This window comes from Ranitomeya variabilis, chromosome 5 (assembly GCF_051348905.1).
Source record: "Ranitomeya variabilis isolate aRanVar5 chromosome 5, aRanVar5.hap1, whole genome shotgun sequence".
NCBI classification, from domain to species: Eukaryota; Metazoa; Chordata; class Amphibia; order Anura; family Dendrobatidae; genus Ranitomeya; species Ranitomeya variabilis.
Genome location: NC_135236.1, coordinates 455,776,331 through 455,799,599, shown reverse-complemented (window position 1 = coordinate 455,799,599; position 23,269 = coordinate 455,776,331). Strand labels below are relative to the sequence as shown.

Genomic DNA, 23,269 nt, shown 5'->3' with positions numbered 1-23,269 from the left:
TTCTTTCGTCGCTTGATCACCCGCTGACATCGCTGGATCGTTGTGTGTGACAGCGATCCAGCGATGTCTTCGCTTGTAACCAGGGTAAACATCGGGTAACTAAGCGCAGGGCCGCGCTTAGTAACCCGATGTTTACCCTGGTTACCAGCGTAAACGTAAAAAAACAAACAGTACATACTCACCCGTCGGTGTCCTTCAGGTCCCTTGCCGTCTGCTTCCTGCTCTGAGTGCCGGCCGGAAAGTGAGAGCAGATCACAGCGGTGCTGCGCTCTGCTCTCACTGTACGGCTGCACTCAGAGCAGGAAGCAGACGGCAAGGGACCTGAAGGACACCGACGGGTGAGTATGTACTGTTTGTTTTTTTACGTTTACGCTGGTAACCAGGGTAAACATCGGGTTACTAAGCGCGGCCCTGCGCTTAGTTACCCGATGTTTACCCTGGTTACCCGGGGACTTCGGCATCGCTCCAGCGCCGTGATTGCAACGTGTGACCGCAGTCTACGACGCTGGAGCGATATTCATACGATCGCTGCGACGTCACGGATCGTGCCGTCGCAGCGATGAAAATTTCAATGTGTGACGGTACCCTTAGATACTGTGTGGGCTGTGCTATATACTACGTGGCTGCTATATACTACGTGGCTCTTATATACTATGTGGCTGTGTTATATACTATATAATACAGCACTGAGGGGGTATAGAGCTGGAGTAACAGATCTAACAGATCTACTCCCTCATTTGCATATGTATGCAAACTGATTTCAGATGAACGGACTGAACATGTAAAAATATTGCTGGAATTGTCTTTGAAAGAGCTACATGGGCATATACATAGATTTGGACCACTTACTGATTCCCTATGGGACTTGCGAACATGTGCAGCACTTGCGGTTTTACACTTACGATGAGACAAAAAAACACTGCTAGCAGCGTTTTTTTCCGTTGCTGCAAGTACCGCATTTATCGGATCGCGGCAAAACTGCAAGTGCGGCACATGTCCGCAAGTCCCACAGGGAATGAATGAGACCGAACGCAGTGTTGCCGTAAGTGATACGTTACGTGGCAGATGCAGAAAAACTGCCGGATCGGCCACGAATGGTAAAAATCGCTGATGTGAAAGTAGCCCAAGTCACTGCCGACAGTGTCTGCATTAGTCATACTGACCAGTGGGGGAGGCAGCACGAAAAGTGCCTAGGGCAGCAGAAACTCTAAATACGGCCCTGGGTAGGGGGGAACTCTCTTGAGGCCGGCGGGACCGCCCCAGGGCCCCTCATGTTACAACGGTGTGTCTGACGTTGGGTGCGCACCGCCACCGCCAGAGACACTACATTGTACTATGAGGGACCCAGTAGCAATGCCGTCAACCAAAAGCGAGCACACCCACCTCTTCAGACAAACAGCAGTCTCACGGGTGCTTGCGCCAAGTCGCGATACCACGGCCCCGTGTGGGGAGTTTTGCCATTTAGGGAGGTGTAAACATGTCGTATGCTGTACAATCAGCTGCAGCAAATTAGACATTAGAAAAGTAATTCACAGGCAAGAGCTTTTCATAGGAAAGCTAGGTGTCGGCCGGGCAAGGTGGGGCAAAAGATTTCGAAATCCAGTTGTGGTTCATTTTAATGAATGTTAGATCGTCAACATTTTGGGTAGCCAGACGAGTCCTTTTTTCGGTTAATATTGAACCTGCAGCACTGAATACTCTTTCTGATAGGACACTTGCTGCCGGGCAAGCAAGCTCCTGCAATGCATATTCTGCCAATTCTGGCCAGGTGTCTAATTTGGAGGCCCAGTAATCAAATGGGAATGACGGTTGAGGGAGAACATCGATAAGGGATGAAAAATAGTTAGTAACCATACTGGACAAATGTTGTCTCCTGTCACTTTCAATTGATGCAGCAGTACCTGTCCTGTCTGCGGTCATAGCAAAATCACTCCACAACCTGGTCAGAAAACCCCTCTGTCCAACGCCACTTCTGATGTGTGCACCCCTAACACTCCTAGTCTGCTGCCCCCTGGAGCTCGTGTGAGAACGATCACGTGCGCTGTGTGCTGGGAATGCCTGAAGCAAACGGTCAACAAGAGTTGATTGTTTGGTTGCTAATATTAGTTCCAAGTTCTCATGTGGCATAATATTTTGCAATTTGCCTTTATAGCGTGGATCAAGGAGGCAGGCCAACCAGTAATCGTCATCGTTCATCATTTTCGTAATGCGTGTGTCCCTTTTTAGGATACGTAAGGCATAATCCGCCATGTGGGCCAAAGTTCCAGTTGTCAAATCTCCGGTTGTGATTGGTTGAGGGGCAGTTGCAGGCAAATCTACGTCACTTGTGTCCCTCAAAAAACCAGAACCCGGCCGTGACACGCAACCAATTTCCTGTGCCCCCGGGAAAGGTTCGGCATTAAAAATATACTCATCCCCATCATCCTCCTCGTCCTCCACCTCCTCTTCGCCCGCTACCTCGTCCTGTACACTGCCCTGACCAGACAATGGCTGACTGTCATCAAGGCTTTCCTCTTCCTCTGGTGCAGACGCCTGCTCCTTTATGTGCGTCAAACTTTGCATCAGCAGACGCATTAGGGGGATGCTCATGCTTATTACGGCGTTGTCTGCACTAACCAGCCGTGTGCATTCCTCAAAACACTGAAGGACTTGACACATGTCTTGTATCTTAGACCACTGCACACCTGACAACTCCATGTCTGCCATCCTACTGCCTGCCCGTGTATCCTCCCACAAATAAATAACAGCACGCCTCTGTTCGCACAGTCTCTGAAGCATGTGCAGTGTTGAGTTCCACCTTGTTGCAACGTCTATGATTAGGCGATGCTGGGGAAGGTTCAAAGACCGCTGATAGGTCTGCATACGGCTGGCGTGTACAGGCGAACGTCGGATATGTGAGCAAAGTGCACGCACTTTGAGGAGCAGGTCGGAGAACCCAGGATAAGTTTTCAATAAGCACTGCACCACCAGGTTTAAGGTGTGAGCCAGGCAAGGAATGTGTTTCAGTTGGGAAAGGGAGATGGCAGCCATGAAATTCCTTCCGTTATCACTCACTACCTTGCCTGCCTCAAGATCTACTGTGCCCAGCCACGACTGCGTTTCTTGTTGCAAGAACTCGGACAGAACTTCTGCGGTGTGTCTGTTGTCGCCCAAACACTTCATAGCCAATACAGCCTGCTGACGCTTGGCAGTAGCTGGCCCATAATGGGACAACTGGTGTGCAACAGTGTCATCTGCCGATGGAGTGGTTGGCAGACTGCGTTCTGTGGAAGAGCTGTAGCTTCTGCAGGAGGACGAGGAGGAGGAGGAGGAGGGGGTGCGAACGCCTACAGCCAACTGTTTCCTAGACCGTGGGCTAGGCACAACTGTCCCTAAATTGATGTCGCCTGTGGACCCTGCATCCACCACATTCACCCAGTGTGCCGTGATGGACACATAACGTCCCTGGCCATGCCTACTGGTCCATGCATCTGTAGTCAGGTGCACCTTTGTACTCACAGATTGCCTGAGTGCATGGACGATGCGCTGTTTAACATGCTGGTGCAGGGCTGGGATGGCTTTTCTGGAAAAAAAGTGTCGACTGGGTAGCTCGTATCGTGGTTCAGCGTACTCCATCAGGGCTTTGAAAGCTTCGCTTTCAACTAACCGGTAGGGCATCATCTCTAACGAGATTAGTCTAGCTATGTGGGTGTTAAAACCCTGTGTACGCGGATGCGAGGATAAGTACTTCCTTTTTCTAACCAGAGTCTCATGTAGGGTGAGCTGGACTGGAGAGCTGGAGATCGTGGAACTTTCGGGTGTGCCGGTGTACATGGCAGACTGAGAGACGGTTGGAGACGGTATTGTTTCCGCCGGTGCCCTAGATGCAATATTTCCTCCTACAAAACTGGTGGTTCCCTGACCCTGACTGCTTTTGGCTGGCAAAGAAACCTGCACAGATACTGCCGGTGGTGCGGAAAATGGTGGCCTTACAGTGACGGAAGGGATGTTGAGTTGCTGACTAGCTTCATTGGCCGAGGGTGCTACAACCTTAAGGGACGTTTGGTAGTTAGTCCAGGCTTGAAAATGCATGGTGGGTAAGTGTCTATGCATGCAACTAGTATTTAGACTTTTCAGATTCTGACCTCTGCTTAAGCTAGTTGAACATTTTTGACAGATGACTTTGCGCTGATCAGTTGGATGTTGTTTAAAAAAATGCCAGACTGCACTCTTCCTAGACTCGGATCCCTTTTCAGGGATTGCAGACTGAGCTTTAACCGGATGGCCACGCTGTCCTCTAACAGGTTTTGGCTTTGACACGCGTTTTGGGCCAGATACGGGCCCGGCAGATGGAACCTGTTGCGATGTTGATGCCTGCTGCGGCCCCTCCTCCACCTCCGCTTCTGAACTACTGCCGCCTGCACCCTGTTCCCCCAATGGCTGCCAATCGGGGTCAATAACTGGGTCATCTATTACCTCCTCTTCGAGCTCGTGTGCAACTTCGTCTGTGTCACTGTGTCGGTCGGTGGTATAGCGTTCGTGGCGGGGCAACATAGTCTCATCAGGGTCTGATTGTGGATCTGTACCCTGAGAGGGCAATGTAGTGGTCTGAGTCAAAGGAGCAGCATAGTACTCTGGCTGTGGCTGTGCATCAGTGCACTCCATGTCAGAATCTACTTGTAATGGGCATGGCCTGTTAAATGTTTCACTTTCTAAGCCAGGGACGGTATGTGTAAAGAGCTCCATGGAGTGACCCGTTGTGTCGCCTGCTGCATCCTTCTCTCTTGTTGTAGTTTTTGCTGAGGAGGACAAGGAAGCGACTTGTCCCTGACCGTGAACATCCACAAGCGACGCGCTGCTTTTACATTTACCAGTTTCGGAAGAGGAGGCAAAAGAGCTAGAGGCTGAGTCTGCAATGTAAGCCAAAACTTGCTGTTGCTGCTCCGCCTTTAAAAGCGGTTTTCCTACTCCCAGAAAAGAGAGCGTTCGAGGCCTTGTGTAGCCTGACGACGAAACTGGCTCCACAGCTCCAGACTTAGGTGGAATATTTTTATCCCCACGACCACCTGATGCTCCACTACCACTACCATCATTACCAGCTGACAATGAACGCCCACGACGACCTCTTGCACCAGACTTCCTCATTGTTTTAAAATCTTAACCAAAGTAACTTTATTTGTTGCTGTCAAACAACTTACACGGTGAGCTATAACTTCAGTATGATTTCAATATCCCTTAACAGGTTGGTGAGACCACAAGGAAAATCAGGCACAATGTTACACACTCTGTTTTCTGTGGCACAAAATCACAGAGATGACACACACGCAGGACTGTCACTCAAGCACTAATGTCAATATTAATCTCCCACCTAATTTATTTTTTTTTTTTTCTCAGGGAGACTTTAGAAACCAAATAATATTAAAAAAAAAACAAAAAAAAAAAAGGCTTTCTATGGCCCACAATTAGAGAGAGAGAGGTGGCACACCCAGGAGTCAAGACTGGCGCACAAGCTGAAAGGGCAATATTACTCTCCCACTGTTTTTTTAAGTTTTTTTTTTATTATTTTCAGGGAGACTTTAGAAACCAAATAATATGAAAAAAACCAAAAAAATAAATAGCCTTTCTATGGCCCACTGAATGAGAGAGAGAGGTGGCACACCCAGGAGTCAAGACTGGCACACAAGCTGAAAGGGCAATATTACTCTCCCACTGTTTTTTTAAGTTTTTTTTTTTGTTATTTTCAGGGAGACTTTAGAAACCAAATAATATTAAAAAAACCAAAAAAATAAATAGCCTTTCTATGGCCCACTGAATGAGAGAGAGAGGTGGCACACCCAGGAGTCAAGACTGGCACACAAGCTGAAAGGGCAATATTACTCTCCCACTGTTTTTTTATGTATTTTTTGTTTTTTAAGGGAGACTTTAGAAACCAAATAATATTAAAAAAACCAAAAAAATAAATAGCCTTTCTATGGCCCACTGAATGAGAGAGAGAGGTGGCACACCCAGGAGTCAAGACTGGCACACAAGCTGAAAGGGCAATATTACTCTCCCACTGTTTTTTTATGTTTTTTTTTTTTTTTCAGGGAGACTTTAGAAACCAAATAATATTAAAAAAAACCAAAAAAATAAATAGCCTTTCTATGGCCCACTGAATGAGAGAGAGAGGTGGCACACCCAGGAGTCAAGACTGGCACACAAGCTGAAAGGGCAATATTACTCTCCCACTGTTTTTTTATGTATTTTTTGTTTTTTAAGGGAGACTTTAGAAACCAAATAATATTAAAAAAAAAACAAAAAAAAAAGGCTTTCTATGGCCCACAATTAGAGAGAGAGAGGTGGCACACCCAGGAGTCAAGACTGGCGCACAAGCTGAAAGGGCAATATTACTCTCCCACTGTTTTTTTAAGTTTTTTTTTTATTATTTTCAGGGAGACTTTAGAAACCAAATAATATTAAAAAAACCAAAAAAATAAATAGCCTTTCTATGGCCCACTGAATGAGAGAGAGAGGTGGCACACCCAGGAGTCAAGACTGGCACACAAGCTGAAAGGGCAATATTACTCTCCCACTGTTTTTTTATGTTTTTTTTTTTTCAGGGAGACTTTAGAAACCAAATAATATTAAAAAAACCAAAAAAATAAATAGCCTTTCTATGGCCCACTGAATGAGAGAGAGAGGTGGCACACCCAGGAGTCAAGACTGGCACACAAGCTGAAAGGGCAATATTACTCTCCCACTGTTTTTTTATGTATTTTTTGTTTTTTAAGGGAGACTTTAGAAACCAAATAATATTTAAAAAAAACAAAAAAAAAAAGGCTTTCTATGGCCCACAATTAGAGAGAGAGAGGTGGCACACCCAGGAGTCAAGACTGGCACACAAGCTGAAAGGGCAATATTACTCTCCCACTGTTTTTTTAAGTTTTTTTTTTATTATTTTCAGGGAGACTTTAGAAACCAAATAATATTAAAAAAACCAAAAAAATAAATAGCCTTTCTATGGCCCACTGAATGAGAGAGAGAGGTGGCACACCCAGGAGTCAAGACTGGCACACAAGCTGAAAGGGCAATATTACTCTCCCACTGTTTTTTTATGTATTTTTTGTTTTTTAAGGGAGACTTTAGAAACCAAATAATATTAAAAAAAAAACAAAAAAAAAAAGGCTTTCTATGGCCCACAATTAGAGAGAGAGAGGTGGCACACCCAGGAGTCAAGACTGGCGCACAAGCTGAAAGGGCAATATTACTCTCCCACTGTTTTTTTATGTATTTTTTGTTTTTTAAGGGAGACTTTAGAAACCCAATAATATTTAAAAAAAAAAAAAAAGGCTTTCTATGGCCCACAGTTAGGCCGGCCTCACACATGGCGTAAGACAATACGCCACGTATTATACGTCCGTACTACGGCCGTAATACGGAGAAATGTTCCCAAAATATTGATCCGTAGTCAGGGTGTGTCAGCGTATTTTGCGCATGGCATCCTCCGTATGTAATCCGTATGGCATCCGTACTGCGAGATTTTCGCGCAGGCTTGCAAAACCGACATCTAATGGATTTATGTGCTCAAATGTTCGGGAAAACATATATACAGTATATATATATATATATATATATATATATATATGTCATTGAGACACATATATATATATTCTGTATTTAGATTTCATTCAGCGCGATATGTGTTAAAAGCCGGTAATTCAATTACCGGCTTTTCATTTCTCCTGCACAAACCCGACAGGATATGAGACATGGTTTACATACAGTAAACCATCTCATATCCCCCTTTTTTTGCATATTCCACACTACTAATGTTAGTAGTGTGTATGTGCAAAATTTCAGCGCTGTAGCTGCTAAAATAAAGGGTTAAATCGCGGAAAAAATTGGCGTGGGCTCCCGCGCAATTTTCTCCGCCAGAATGGTAAAGCCAGTGACTGAGGGCAGATATTAATAGCCAGGAGAGGGTCCATGGTTATTGGCCCCCCCGTGGCTACAAACATCTGCCCCCAGCCACCCCAGAAAAGGCACATCTGGAAGATGCGCCAATTCTGGCACTTGGCCACTCTCTTCCCACTCCCTGTAGCGGTGGGCTATGGGGTAATGAAGGGTTAATGCCACCTTGCTATTGTAAGGTGACATTAAGCCAGATTAATAATGGAGAGGCGTCAATTATGTCACCTATCCATTATTAATCCAATTGTAGGAAAGAGTTAAAAAACACACACACACATGATTAAAAAGGATTTTAATGAAATAAACACAGCGGTTGTTGTAATAATTTATTCTCGCAATCCATTTGCAGGCCCTCACTTGGCAAAATAATTAACGCACAATATACATACCTTCTGATGTCAGATCACGTCCCACGAAGTAATCCATCTGAAGGGGTTAACTAATATTACAGGCACGAGCTGCGATAAACCACTCGCTCATGCCTGTAATCCCCGGGTGCTGAAAGGAAAGCAGGATCTGTACTTACATTGAGTCGCGGTGATGCGCCCCTGCTGGATGTTCTCATGAACTGCAGCCTGGGAACTTTTTCCCACGCTCCAGGTCATATGAGGACATCCACCAGGGGGCGCATCACCGCGACTGAAGGAAATGTAGGTCAATGACCTACATTTCATTCATTCGCCGGGGATTACAGGCACGGAGCACAGCTGCATTTAGCAGGGCTCCTGCCTGTAATATTAGTTAACCCCTTCAGATGGATTACCTCGTGGGACGAGACGGTTCACCAGAAGGTATGTATCTTGTGCGTTTATTATTTTTCCAAGCGAGGGTCTGCAAATGGATTGCGAGAACAATAAATTATTACAACAACCGCTGTGTTTATTTCATTAAAATCCTTTTTAATCATGTGTGTGTGTGTTTTTTAACCCTTTCCTACAATTGGATTAATAATGGATAGGTGACATAATTGACGCCTCTCCATTATTAATCTGGCTTAATGTCACCTTACAATAGCAAGGTGGCATTAACCCTTCATTACCCCATATCCCACCGCTACACGGGAGTGGGAAGAGAGTGGCCAAGTGCCAGAATAGGCGCGTCTTCCAGATGTGCCTTTTCTGGGGTGGCTGGGGGCAGATGTTTTTAGCCACGGGGGGCCAATAACCATGGACCCTCTCCTGGCTATTAATATCTGCCCTCAGTCACTGGCTTTACCACTCTGGCGGAGAAAATTGCGCGGGAGCCCACGCCAATTTTTTCCGCCATTTAACCCTTTATTTTAGCAGCTACAGCGCCCAAATTTTGCATACACACACTACTAACATTAGTAGTGTGGAATATGCAAAAAAAATGGGGATATGAGATGGTTTACTGTATGTAAACCATGTCTCATATCATGTCGGGTTTGTGAAGGAGAAGGAAAAAGCCGGCAATTGAATTACCGACTTTTCACTAACACCGCTGCGTATTTCTCGCAAGTCACACTGCAGGTCCGTGTGGAATCCCTATTTTTCTCGCCCCCATAGACTTTCATTGGCGTATTATTTGCGCAATACGCTGACAAACGCAGCATGCTGCGATTTTGTACGGCTGTAGAACGCCGTATAATACTGAACCGTAATATACGGCTAATAGGAGCAGCCCCATTGAGAATAATTGTGCCGTATGTAATGCGAGTTTTACGGACGTAGTTTCTGCGCTCTTACGTCCGTAAAACTCGCCAGTGTGACGCCGGCCTTAGAGAGAGAGGTGGCACACCCAGGAGTCAAGACTGGCACACAAGCTGAAAGGGCAATATTACTCTCCCACTGTTTTTTTATTTATTTTTTTTTTTTTCAGGGAGACTTTAGAAACCAAATAATAAGAAAAAAAAAAAAAAAATAAATAGGCTTTCTATAGCCCACTGAATAAGAGATAGCACACACAGCAGTGGCACACAAGCCCTGACCGAGGCCAATATTTTTCTACCACTGATTGATGTAGTGTTTTTGTGTTAAGGTAGAATTTAGAACACAAATCACGGAAAAAATAAATAGGCTTTCTATGGCCCACTCAGTGAGAGATGGCACACACAGGGATGGCACTGTAGCAGAAATGCCAATCTTAATCTCCCACAAAAAAAAAAAAAAAAAACAGGGACTGTCCTACAATTACTATCTCCCTGCAGTAATCTAAGCCAGGTATGGCAGGCAGCAATAGGAGTGGACTGATGCACAAATTAAATAAAAAGTGTGGACAAACAAAAAAGATAGCTGTGCAGAAAGGAACAAGAGGATATGTGCTTTGAAAAAAGCAGTTGGTTTCCACAGTGGCGTACACACAGCAATACAGCTATCACGGAGCCTTCTAGGGCAGCCCAATGAGCTACAGCGCTGAGGAAAAAAAAAAAAAAATAGCTTCCACTGTTCCTGCACACCGAAGGTGGTGTTGGACAGTGGAAATCGCTACAGCACAAGCGGTTTGGTGGTTAGTGGACCCTGCCTAACGCTCTCCCTGCTTCTGACGAAGCGGCAGCAACCTCTCCCTAAGCTCAGATCAGCAGCAGTAAGATGGCGGTCGGCGGGAACGCCCCTTTATAGCCCCTGTGACGCCGCAGACAGCAAGCCAATCACTGCAATGCCCTTCTCTAAGATGGTGGGGACCAGGATCTATGTCATCACGCTGCCCACACTCTGCGTTCACCTTCATTGGCTGAGAAATGGCGCTTTTCGCGTCATTGAAACGCGACTTTGGCGCGAAAGTCGCGTACCGCATGGCCGACAAGCACAGGGGTCGGATCGGGTTTCATGAGACGCCGACTTAGCCAAAAGTCGGCGACTTTTGAAAATGATCGACCCGTTTCGCTCAACCCTAGCTAGAACGTCACGAATCGTACCGTCGTAGCGATCAAAATGGCACTGTGTGACGGTACCCTACGTCTTCACAAGGTTGCCACACACTGTTGTTGGTAAGTTGGCCCATTCCTCCATGCAGATCTCCTCTAGAGCAGTGATGTTTTTGGCTTTTCGCTTGGCAACACGGACTTTCAACTCCCTCCAAAGGTTTTCTATAGGGTTGAGATCTGGAGACTGGCTAGGACACTCCAGGACCTTGAAATGCTTCTTACGAAGCCACTCCTTCATTGCCCTGGCGGTGTGCTTTGGATCATTGTCATATTGAAAGACCCAGCCACGTTTCATCTTCAATGCCCTTGCTGATGGAAGGAGGTTTGCACTCAAAATCTCACGATACATGGCCCCATTCATTCTTTCATGTACCCGGATCAGTCGTCCTGGCCCCTTTGCAGAGAAAAAGCCCCAAAGCATGATGTTTCCACCACCATGCTTTACAGTAGGTATGGTGTTTGATGGATGCAACTCAGTATTCTTTTTCCTCCAAACACGAAAAGTTGTGTTTCTACCAAACAGTTCCAGTTTGGTTTCATCAGACCATAGGACATTCTCCCAAAACACCTCTGGATCATCCAAATGCTCTCTAGCAAACTTCAGACGGGCCCGGACATGTACTGGCTTAAGCAGTGGGACACGTCTGGCACTGCAGGATCTGAGTCCATGGTGGCGTAGTGTGTTACTTATGGTAGGCCTTGTTACATTGGTCCCAGCTCTCTGCAGTTCATTCGCTAGGTCCCCCCGCATGGTTCGGGGATTTTTGCTCACCGTTCTTGTGATCATTCTGACCCCACAGGGTGGGATTTTGCGTGGAGCCCCAGATCGAGTGAGATTATCAGTAGTCTTGAATGTCTTCCATTTTCTAATTATTGCTCCCACTGTTGATTTCTTCACTCCAAGCTGGTTGGCTATTGCAGATTCAGTCTTCCCAGCCTGGTGCAGGGCTACAATTTTGTTTCTGGTGTCCTTTGACAGCTCTTTGGTCTTCACCATAGTGGAGTTTGGAGTCAGACTGTTTGAGGGTGTGCACAGGTGTCTTTTTATACTGATAACAAGTTTAAACAGGTGCCATTACTACAGGTAATGAGTGGAGGAAAGAGGAGACTCTTAAAGAAGAAGTTACAGGTCTGTGAGAGCCAGAAATCTTGATTGTTTGTTTCTGACCAAATACTTATTTTCCACCAGAATATGCAAATAAAATGATAAAAAAAACAGACAATGTGATTTTCTGGATTTTTTTTTCTCAGTTTGTCTCCCATAGTTGAGGTCTACCTATGATGTAAATTACAGACGCCTCTCATCTTTTTAAGTGGTGGAACTTGCACTATTGCTGACTGACTAAATACTTTTTTGCCCCACTGTATATAGATTCTAGGATACTAAGAAGTTCTGTATAACAGAATGAGTCTGAAACTTGAGCGTATTCATACAGGTCTCAGAACTCAAATGTAACCCTGGATATTCTTATTATTTACAACACGGTGTACATTATTCCTTACACTAAACGCATCACCTTCTGAAGGACTAATTTATCCACAGAAAAGGAAATACTGCTATCCACTATTTAACAGAGACAATCATGCAGAATGTTGGTCTCTGTCCTGTTGTCGCTACCTGCTTGAGAGCTGGATTTTGCCTCTATTCTGATGTTTAATCTGGAACCATTATATATTTCTAGGCTTTCTGGGAGGGTGTATTTATTCTGGTGTTGCTGCATAAGCTGCATAAATGTTGGGGTCAGATGTAGGGTATATATATATATATATATATATATATACATATATATATATATATATATATATATATATATATATATATATATATATATATATATATATATACAGTACAGACCAAAAGTTTGGACACACCATCTCATTTAAAGATTTTTCTGTATTTTCATGACTATGAAAATTGTAAATTCACACTGAAGGCATCAAAACTATGAATTAACACATGTAGAATTATATACTTAACAAAAAAGTGTGAAACAACTGAAAATATGTCTTATATTCTAGGTTCTTCAAAGTAGCCACCGTTTGCTTTGATGACTGCTTTGCACACTCTTGGCATTCTCTTGATGAGCTTCAAGAGGTGGTCACAGGAAATGGTCTTCCAACAATCTTGAAGGAGTTCCCAGAGATGCTTAGCACTTGTTGGCCCTTTTGCCTTCACTCTGCGGTCCAGCTCACCCCAAACCATCTCGATTGGGTTCAGGTCTGGTGACTGTGGAGGTCAGGTCATCTGGCGTAGCACCCCATCACTCTTGGTCAAATAGCCCTTATGCAGACTAGAGGTGTGTTTGGGGTCATTGTCCTGTTGAAAAATAAATGATCGTCCAACTAAACGCAAACCGGATGGAATAGCATGCCGCTGCAAGATGCTTTGGTAGCCATTCTGGTTCAGTATGCCTTCAATTTTGAATAAATCCCCAACAGTGTCACCAGCAAAGCACCCCCACACCATCACACCTCCTCCTCCATGCTTCACAGTGGGAACCAGGCATGTAGAGTCCATCCATTCACCTTTTCTGCGTCGCACAAAGACACGGTGGTGGGAACCAAATTTGGACTCATCAGACCAAAGCACAGATTTCCACTGGTCTAATGTCCATTCCTTGTGTTCTTTAGCCCAAACGAGTCTCTTCTGCTTGTTGCCTGTCCTTAGCAGTGGTTTCCTAGCAGCTATTTTACCATGAAGGCCGGCTGCACAAAGTCTCCTCTTAACAGTTGTTGTACAGATGTGTCTGCTGCTAGAACTCTGTGTGGTATTGACCTGGTCTCTAATCTGAGCTGCTGTTAACCTGCAATTTCTGAGGCTGGTGACTCGGATAAACTTTTCCTCAGAAGCAGAAGTGACTCTTGGTCTTCCTTTCCTGGGGCGGTCCGGGTCATTCCATATCAAGTGATCCAAATATGAATATTTTTTTTACCTTACGTCTTTAGATTTTTTTTATTTTTTGTTTTTATGAAGTACAACTTTAGTTAATTACAAATTAAAAGTTTAGAATTTTTTTCTTCATCAGTTAATTTTTTACAGATTTTTAAAGTTTTGAAAAAGCGCGGATTTTGGCCTGGTATGGCTTTACATTTTTTATCATATCTCGGGCTAGAATTCAGATATAGAGGTGGGAGAAGCATCATTTTTCTCAGAACAGTACCGGCTTTCATTTGATATGTCACAAGACTATGTTTCTTTATATTTTGTTTTGGAGAAATCAAATAAAAAATTTTGATGCGCAATTCTGAAAAAAACTTATGTTTTAAAATTGTGAAAACAGGCATGTGTGTTACTCGTGTCCTTGTTTATATTTGTACAGGGATTCAACTTGGGATCTATCATATTTGTATTTTTTTTCAAGCCTTGAATCATCTGATTTTATGTTTGCGTGAGTTTCTTCCTTTTTTCTTTTCAAATTACAACTTATTGAATTCAACATTTATATGTAACAATAAAGAAACACAAAAAACAACTACTGAAGTGCCAGAATAAATACATCTTAATCATCATAACACAACTTGCTCAGCATTTTCAACCTGAATTCATTGAACAAGCCAAAAGATAAACGGTGATCACATCCTCAAGTGTGGTTTTCTAAATACAGTCTCGTCCTAATTATGTTAAAAACAAGATTAAAAGAACCAATATTTCTACCACCTATTTATACATGGAACAATTTTTTTTCTACTATATCACTAAACATGTCATTTCTGAAGTGTTTAAGAAGAATAGTCCAGTAGTTAAATCCTCGTACTATAAAATATGAACTAATCAAACAATTAATAGTAGGTTTTTACACTGGCCTGTTATCATCAATGTGTCCCTTCTAGAGGATGAAATGTGATCTTGTCCATAAGCGCTAACTAGCAATGGCCGTATCCTTCTGTGTCAGAGTATGTGCGGTCTGTCATGGTGCTCGGCTCCACCTGAGTTATATCTGATTTTTGTTCACTTTTACAATGTCTGATTTTCTTGGATACACAAAGGACGGCGCTGGACGAGACGGTGCAGAAAAGTCACTTATACGTCTTCATTTTCACAATCTTTGGAGAGTCCAGTAGCCACCAGCGCCGATCATATTCACAGGTCACATAGCCAGTTGTGGCATCCATTGCCGATCTTGTGCCGCCTTCTACCACGTCATGGACGTCACTGTCTTTATTTCCACTACATGGGATGACAGTCTGGTATTGCTGAGTCCCTGTGATGGGTTCTGCTTCCTGTAACCGATGTTATAACAAACTCTCCTCCTCCTATTTAGTCCTGGTTTGTACAATACATGAGCTGGATGTTAAGAATATTTTTCTCCCTCCATTTGAGGAGTTGCATGGGTGATAAGATTTGGTGTGAATACGGTCTGTGGAGGCTCGAGCTGCCGACCCGTCATCTGCTCTGCAGTCACTGTCTACCCCTGGTCATTCTCAGCCCTAACAAAGCTTCTCCTCTGTCCTCTCCTGCTTCTAAGTGGTAACATAATAAAATAATACAGTAATATCTAGCAATCATGGATTATTTGGTAAATATGGACCCCACACTTCTACACCACAGGCTGAACAGATCTGAAATCAAGATTTTTGAACTGACACTGTAAAAGTTTTATTTTTTTAAATATGATCCCATCACAATCCCAGCTTGTATTTTGGTACAGATGTGGCTAGGAGCATAGCAGGCACATTTGCAGTTTTTGAAATTTTTAAATTAAACGTTTTTTTCAGAAATGCGTTTTAAAGTTTTGCGCTTGCGTTCGCATAGGTAAAATATTATCAAAGATACTCTTGTGACATATCTGGTGAAAGCCTGTACAGTTCTGAGTAGAATGATGTTTATTTTGTTTCTCTATCTCTTTTCTAGCCTGAGTTATGGGGAGAAATGTATAGGCAGGCAACACCAAAATTCACACTTTTTCCGAACTTTGAAAATCAATAAAAAATTTAAAAAAGATATCTAGAATTTTTTCTTCTTCACATTTTGCATTCTCTGACACACTATTACCAAATAACAAAATCTCAAAACAATTAAAAATATAGTGGTAAAAATCATTGGTTCACTTGGCATGGAATGACCCGTCCTCATGTGAGCCAGTTTCTTTGTAGCGCTTGATGGTTTTTGCCACTGCACTTGGGGACAATTTCAAAGCTTTCTCAGTTTTTCGGACTGACGACCTTCATTTATTAAAGTAATGAAGACCACTCGTTTTTCTTTACTTAGAATTTTTATTATGGCAAGAAAAAAGCAGCTAACAGTCTATTCAGTAGGACTATCAGCTGTGTATCCACCAGACTTCTGCACAACACAACTGATGGTCCCAACCCCATTTATAAGGCAAGAAATCCCACTTATTAAACCTGACAGGGCACACCTGTGAAATGAAAACAATTTCGGGTGACTACCTCTTGAAGCTCATCAAGAGAATGCCAAGAGTGTGCAAAGCAGTCATCAAAGCAAAAGGTGGCTACTTTCAAGAACCTAGAATATAAGACATATTTTCAGTTGTTTCACACTTTTTTGTTAATTATATAATTCCACATGTGTTATTTCATAGTTTTGATGCCTTCAGTGTGAATTTCCAATTTTCATAGTCATGAAAATACAGAAAAATCTTTAAATGAGAAGGTGTATCCAAACTTTTGGTCTGTACTGTATATATATATATATATATATATATATATATATATATATATATATATATATATATATATATATATACACACTGTATATATATACTGTATATACATACTGTATATACAGCTCTCGCAAAAATTAAGAGACCACTGCAAAGTTTGCCTGATTCTTCTCTTTTTAGGTATATTTTTGAGTAAAATGTAAATTGTTCATTTATTCTATAAACCTCTGACAACATGTCTCTGAATTTCCAAGCAATACATTTTGTATTTTTTTCTGATAAAGAAAAATTTTCAAAATAAAAAAAAACAGTGCTTTCTGACTTCAAATAATGCAAAGAAAACAAGTTCATAATCATTTAGAAACAACAATACTAATGTTTTAACTCAGGAAGAGTTCAGAAATCAATATTTTGTGGAATAACCATGATTTTTAATCACAGCTTTCATGTGTCTTGGCATGCTTTCCACCAGTCTTTAACACTGGTTTTGCCGCAAAAATTTAAGCAGCTCTTCTTTGTTTGATGGCTTGTGTCTATCCATCATCCTCTTGATTACATTCCAGAGGTTTTCAATGGGGTTCAGGTCTGGAGATTGGGCTGCCCATGACAGGGTTTTGATGTGGTGGTCTCTTAATTTTTCCCAGAGCTGTATATATATATAAAAATTTGTCGACATATGTATGTGAATAGGAATTAAGTCAACCCAATTCACTTTTTTTGCATTGGGATTTCAACATGAACATTTTCCCCAATGGAAATCTTCAACATAGGGTGGCAGGGCATCACTTTACATTTTGCCACTGGCTGTAGAAAGGCTAGATGCACCATTGGAATATCAACCTCTGAAGCTGCTTAGAACCTTTTTTTTTATACAAGAAGATATCACTGCATGTCAAGAACAGAAGGAAATTATATCCTATAAAAGTCATTTATAGTAGACCAGACAGGTTCTGACATTACATACACATTTACATGTACACAACAGGAATAAAAAGAAATGTGATTTGCATGTTTAGAACTGAGCACTGAGCCACGAAAAGCCATTTGTAACTATAATATTTATTATGCTTCTTTTTCTCTTAGCTGAACAGAAAAATAGAGGTTCAAGGGGGGAAAACAAACCCAGAAGAGGAGCGAAGAGTAGTAGTAATGGTGCTTTTCATGGTGATTGCGTTCCTTGTTTGTTGGCTGCCATATACAGTTTTTGCCCTTATTGTCACCATTAAACCTACCCTCTACATTGCTCCTCTCGCTGCAACTCTACCAGCATATTTTGCAAAGACAAGTCCAGTCTACAACCCAATCATCTACCTCTTTCTAAACAGACAGGTAAAAAAATAACCTATGATGACATAGGACATTGACATAATGGAAGATTTCGAGTTCTCACTAGGATTATCTTTAGGTTTAAAAAAAAATATTAAACTGATGTCAGAACTGTAGAAATTAAGTGTGTTTTTTGATGTGTATGGACACATGCGCCAGAATATTGTGAAATTCAATGTGTCTGAAAATGCGTTCTGAACATTGTTAGGGTATGGCTCCACGGTACGGCTTGCCGGCGGGTTCGCCGCAGCGGCGAAGCCGCTCGGAGCTAAGCCCCGCCCCCTTTCTGGGACGCGATGGTGCCGGATGTGTACAGTACACATCCGGGATCATAGCACCCCTCGCCATAGGGCCCTGTGATATGCCTTGCGGGGACGCTGCGTCCCCGCAAGGTGTACGGATATGCTGCGATCTGAAAAGACGCGCAGCATGTCCGGAGTCGCAGGGCCGCCGCGTGCGGGTTTCCACGCATAGTGGAGACGGGATTTCATAAAATCCCCTCCACTATGCTGGAACATCTGGACGCTGCTTGTTTGACGCTGCAGCGTCAAACAAGCAGCGTTTACTGACCGTGGAAACATACCCTAATAGAGTTAGGTCTGCAGCATGATGATGGATGAATACTGGTGAATTCATATTATCTCTTTTTGCAACATATAACATGTTTCATCTATAGGAGCCAATGTATCTTTTATGCCCAGCATGTTCATCATGATTAAAAATATGGTGGATAACCCACTCTCTTTGCCCAAATTGCATTTCATCATATAATTCTATGCTCAGACTAATAAACATAGGCACTTGATGCCATTCCCAATATGGCGTCTTCCCATTTTTGTTTTTTCTTGTCCTTCTTCCAAGAACTATAACTTCTTCTATTGGCATAATCTTATAAGGGCTTGCATTACTGCAGGACCAGTTGTAGTTTTGAGTGACACTATTTTACTCTTTAACGTACTGGAAAAAAGGAAATTGCAGTGCAGTGAAGTCAAACTGTGAGAATAAATACACAATTCTACACTTGTTTTTTGAGTTTTGATTTTACGCCTTTCATTGTATTGTAAAAATGACCTGGCAATATGATTTTCCAGGCAAGACCAATTACAAAGATACCAAACATATATAATTTTTTTTCTTTTTTGTTCAAGTGGTAAAAAAAATTGATATAAAAAAAAAACAGAAGTGTTTGGGTGGCCATTTTCTGAGCCCTTTAAAATTTTCATTTTTACCTCGATGGAGCTGCATTTTTCGGCAGATTTCCCGCAACTGGAAAAATATCTGGTGCTTTCATTTTTCTTTTCTGCGATTTACATTTTTATATTTTTTTAAACTTTTTTTGTTTTTACATTATTATTAATTTGCCCTGGAGACTTGATACTTGGATCGACTGATCCACCCAAACAATGGTTTTCTCCCACATATGGGGTATCAGCTTACTCGAGAGAAATTGCACAGCAAATTTTTCAGTCCATTTTCTCCTGCTACCCTTGTGAAAATAAAAGAATTGGGGCTAAAAGTTCATTCTTATGGAAAAAATGTGTTTTTTTTATTTTCAGGACTCAATGTTATAATTTTCTATGAGATACTTGGAGGTTCACGGTGCTCAACACATATCTAAATAAATTCCTTGGGAGGTCTAGTTTTCAAAATGAGGTCACTGGGGGAGATTTCCACTGTTTAGGCACATCAGGGGCTCTGTAAAACAGGTACTGGACGCAGAAATAAATATATAACCCACTATACAAATCAGTAGCCTATAGAGTAAGTGGTATACATCTGCTGAGTGGATGAATGGCACACCATTTGGAGAAATTTTGGAAACAAAAGAATAAAGCCGAAAATGTGTTCAAGAGAATACGGGACAAGAAAGTATTTAAAGATAAAATACCTTTATTAACAAAGTGGTAAGAGGTAGCACAACATACAAGAGGCGCCAGCGCCATCAATAAAAAGAAAACATAATCATGTGCAGTAATAAATTATTATAAAAACCAAACCCCAAGGTAATGAGTAAATACTGTATGTTAATTCAAATATATCTCACAATATATTGGGGGCTACAATGTGCACAACAATTATATCAAAGTACGTTTAGGAAATAACGTGCCCCATTAACAATCAGAGCTCAGGACTGGGAGGAACAAAAAGAGCGAGGTTCCATAAATAAATATGTGACGATCAAGGTATGAGTGCTTCTAGAATAAAATACCTGGTGATTATGTGGAAAGATCCTCCATCTTAAGCCCAAGTTGTAGGCAGAGAAGTTAGAAGGCTGACTAAACAGGATCGAGCACCTACATTATAGGACCAGGGAAGTGATAAAGGTGAAGCATGGTACATGTGAGACCTGAGAAGTAATAGGGTTAGGGCACGATTCCTATAAGGCTTAGGATGTAACGAAGAAAAATGGCAGGTCAGTTTTAGCATTTGGTGAACATGGTAATAAAAAATTCAAAAAACAGTTGTGGAATTTCACTTTTTTTGCAATTTCACCGCACTTGGAAATTTGTTCCTGTTTTCCAGTACACGATATGGTAAAGTCAATGGTATTGTTCAAGACTACAACTCGTCCTGCAAAAACCAAGCCCTCACATGGCCACATTGACGAAAAAATAAAAAAAGTTATGGCTCACATTATAAAGTTTCTAACCAGCTTGTATTTCTTTGGCTAAATACAGATCATAGTATTCAATATCCAAAAGTTATTTTGCTTATAAGCTCCACTTTCCCCATGGTCCTCATTTTTGTTCCAACCTATAGTGACTCAACTAATAAAAGAGCATTACAAGATTTGATTAAAGTGTCCTAAAACATTAATTTTCAGAAACAAACTGTCATAAAACATGTATAACAATGCTTTTCTTTTAGTTCCGCAGTTGTGCTGTAGAGCTATTGACCTGTGGTCATATTGACCTTTCTGCCCCAGAAGAGGAAACCATATCTATGGCTGGACCGGAGGAAAGCCAAACTGCTCCTAAACGCAATCAAGTTGCACCAGCTTAACATCCACAAAATAAAGATAAACGACAATGATTCTATCCTGTATTGTAAGGAATAGGTACTGAAGAAAAACTGTGTTTTGGGTGTAACTAAAACACAATAGAAATGACTCAATTTGCACTGACTGATATTACAGCAGCTGATAAAGTAGAGCAAATTATTTAATAAAAATTGTCATGATATAGTAATAGAAACAGTATCATCTCATTATAACTAAGAAATAAACAATATAACATATTAAGTAAAGAAATGATTGCCACATTTATTGCATATTTTTGTTTGTTTAGCAATCATTATGGTTCCAATTCATTTCTATTGGACTAAAAATAATGCCAAGGTATATATAGGTCTGTTCACATCTGCGATTGCTCATTTCATTCTTCTCTGTCTTAGGAAACAAAAAGAAAAGATACAGGAAGTAGAGGCTGGTCCTTCAATAAACCTGTTCATTTATTTATCTATTTATTCAGTACAAAATTCCAAAAAACTGAGTAATACCATATGCCCTCATTGAAAATAAAGGACAAATGAGCTGCCCACACTATACCATAAATTGATCCAGGAGTATCAAAGTGTACACAGCATTGTAGAAAATATGAAAACTGATCTTAATAATTTTCTTAGAAATCATAAACAAAGGTATACATTTGTACTGCAGTACACGATCCGAACCTCCCTCTACATGCCCCAATCTCACCAAATGGCAAGGGTTTCCTGTATCCATGAACATTTAAGAGTTCAAGTATTAGCAAATCAAAGACAAGGGAATTGGTCCATTATGCACACACGTGGTCAAAATTATTGATACCTCTCCTTTAATGGCAGAAAAACCCAAAATGGTTACAAAAATAACTTAAATCTGAAAAAAGAAATAAAGTAAAAATCTATGAAAATGAACAAATAAAAGTCAGACTTTTTTATTTCAAAAAGACAATTCTTTCCTTCACTTCCTCTGGCCCACGTTGAGTGTGATACACACCATGTCACCAAACAGCACAGTGAGTATCTGTAGCCCTATATATAGGCCCACTCACTGATTCCAAGATTGTAGACACCTATGATGCTAATTAGTGGACACATCGTGATTTATCATGTCCCTTTTGTCACATTATTTTCAGGGGTACCATCATTTCCGTCCAGAACTATTTCATGAGTTTTATTTATTTTTTTTTAAATTCTGTGGAAGCATGGTTGAAAAGCAAGGTCTGACTTTCATTTGTTCATTTTCATAGATTTTCAATTTCTTATTACTTTTGTCAGATTCAAGTTATTCCTGTGACCATTCTGGATTTTTCTGTCTTTAAACGAGGGGTACCAACAATATTGACCACGTGTGTAACATGTTCTTATAGAAACCAACTATATTACTGATTTCATCTTCATATCTGCTCTGAAAAAAATGTAAGATTAAATTGTATTGGTTACTATATGGGCCAAAAACAACCGTTTTTGTTAGAGCGTTTTGTTATGTATGAGAAAAATATTGTCATTTTGGTACGTTATCATTTACCAGATTTACCAGGTTTTCCTGTTAAAAACACTTCAACAAAATACCGGCAGTGTTTCTCCTGAAACATCTTTTCTCACTAACTTTGCATGCATTCCAAGAAGAAGCCACCAGTAGAATGGATGGGTCATTTCTTTCAAGTGCTTTGAGGCTTTACTGTAATGACTGTGCCTCATTCTGCTGGGACCTGTGTTACATTTGAGATTAAAAGATCCATGTGATTAGCTGAGCACAGGTCCTCTTTAAATCTATACTGCCATTCATGAGTTAACAGGTTTCTTGTGGCATGGAAACTGTTTTGAGTCCCTCATGGTCTATTGCAGGGGTCTCAAACTGCATTCCTCGAGGGCCTCAGACCCTGCGTGTTTTCAAGATTTCCTTCACATTGCACAAGGTGCTGGAATCATTCTGTGCAGCTGATTAAATTATCACCTGTGCAATACAAGGAAATCCTGAAAACATGACCTGTTTGCGGCTCTTGAGGAATGCAGTTTGAGACCTCTGGTCTATTGGCTGTGTTGCAACTGTGAACGGCAAAACCTCGTCATACTATTTGGTCAGACTAATGCCCCCAACGTTTTCCCACATTTTATCAATGATATCTTGTCATCTGGTGGGCAAATTTGTGGTGGTATACCTTGATAACAATTTAATTTTCTCACCTGATTTTGGGACACATCATGGACACGTTATACAGGTATTACAGATATTATGAGATAATAAACTGTATGCTGACCCTGAGAAATGTGTGTTCACCGTTCAGTAGATACAATTCCTGGGTTACCTGGTTTCGGCTTCGGGTCTCAGGATGGACCCTTAGAAGGCCCGCACAGTATTAGATTGGGACCTTCTGGAAAATCTTAAAGCAATACAATGCTTTCTAGGGTTTGCTAATTATTATTATTATCGGAAGTTTTTTCAGAACTTCTCATCCATTGTCAAACCACTCAAGGACATGACCAAAAAGGTCATAGATTTCTCTGATAGGTCTGATCCTGC

General features: G+C 41.6%; 1 protein-coding gene across 1 annotated transcript in view; it reads left to right on the top strand.

Moving 5' to 3' along the window:
- LOC143775052 (opsin-VA-like) overlaps positions 1 to 20,952 on the top strand; it is a 43,228-nt gene extending 22,276 nt beyond the window's left edge. Inside the window, exons 3-4 of the mRNA XM_077262881.1 lie at positions 17,521 to 17,766; positions 20,632 to 20,952. Coding sequence (XP_077118996.1) covers positions 17,521 to 17,766; positions 20,632 to 20,766 — 381 coding nt within the window. The 3' untranslated portion in view covers positions 20,767 to 20,952. The remainder of the gene's footprint in view (positions 1 to 17,520; positions 17,767 to 20,631) is intronic.
- Positions 20,953 to 23,269: the final 2,317 nt, after the last annotated feature.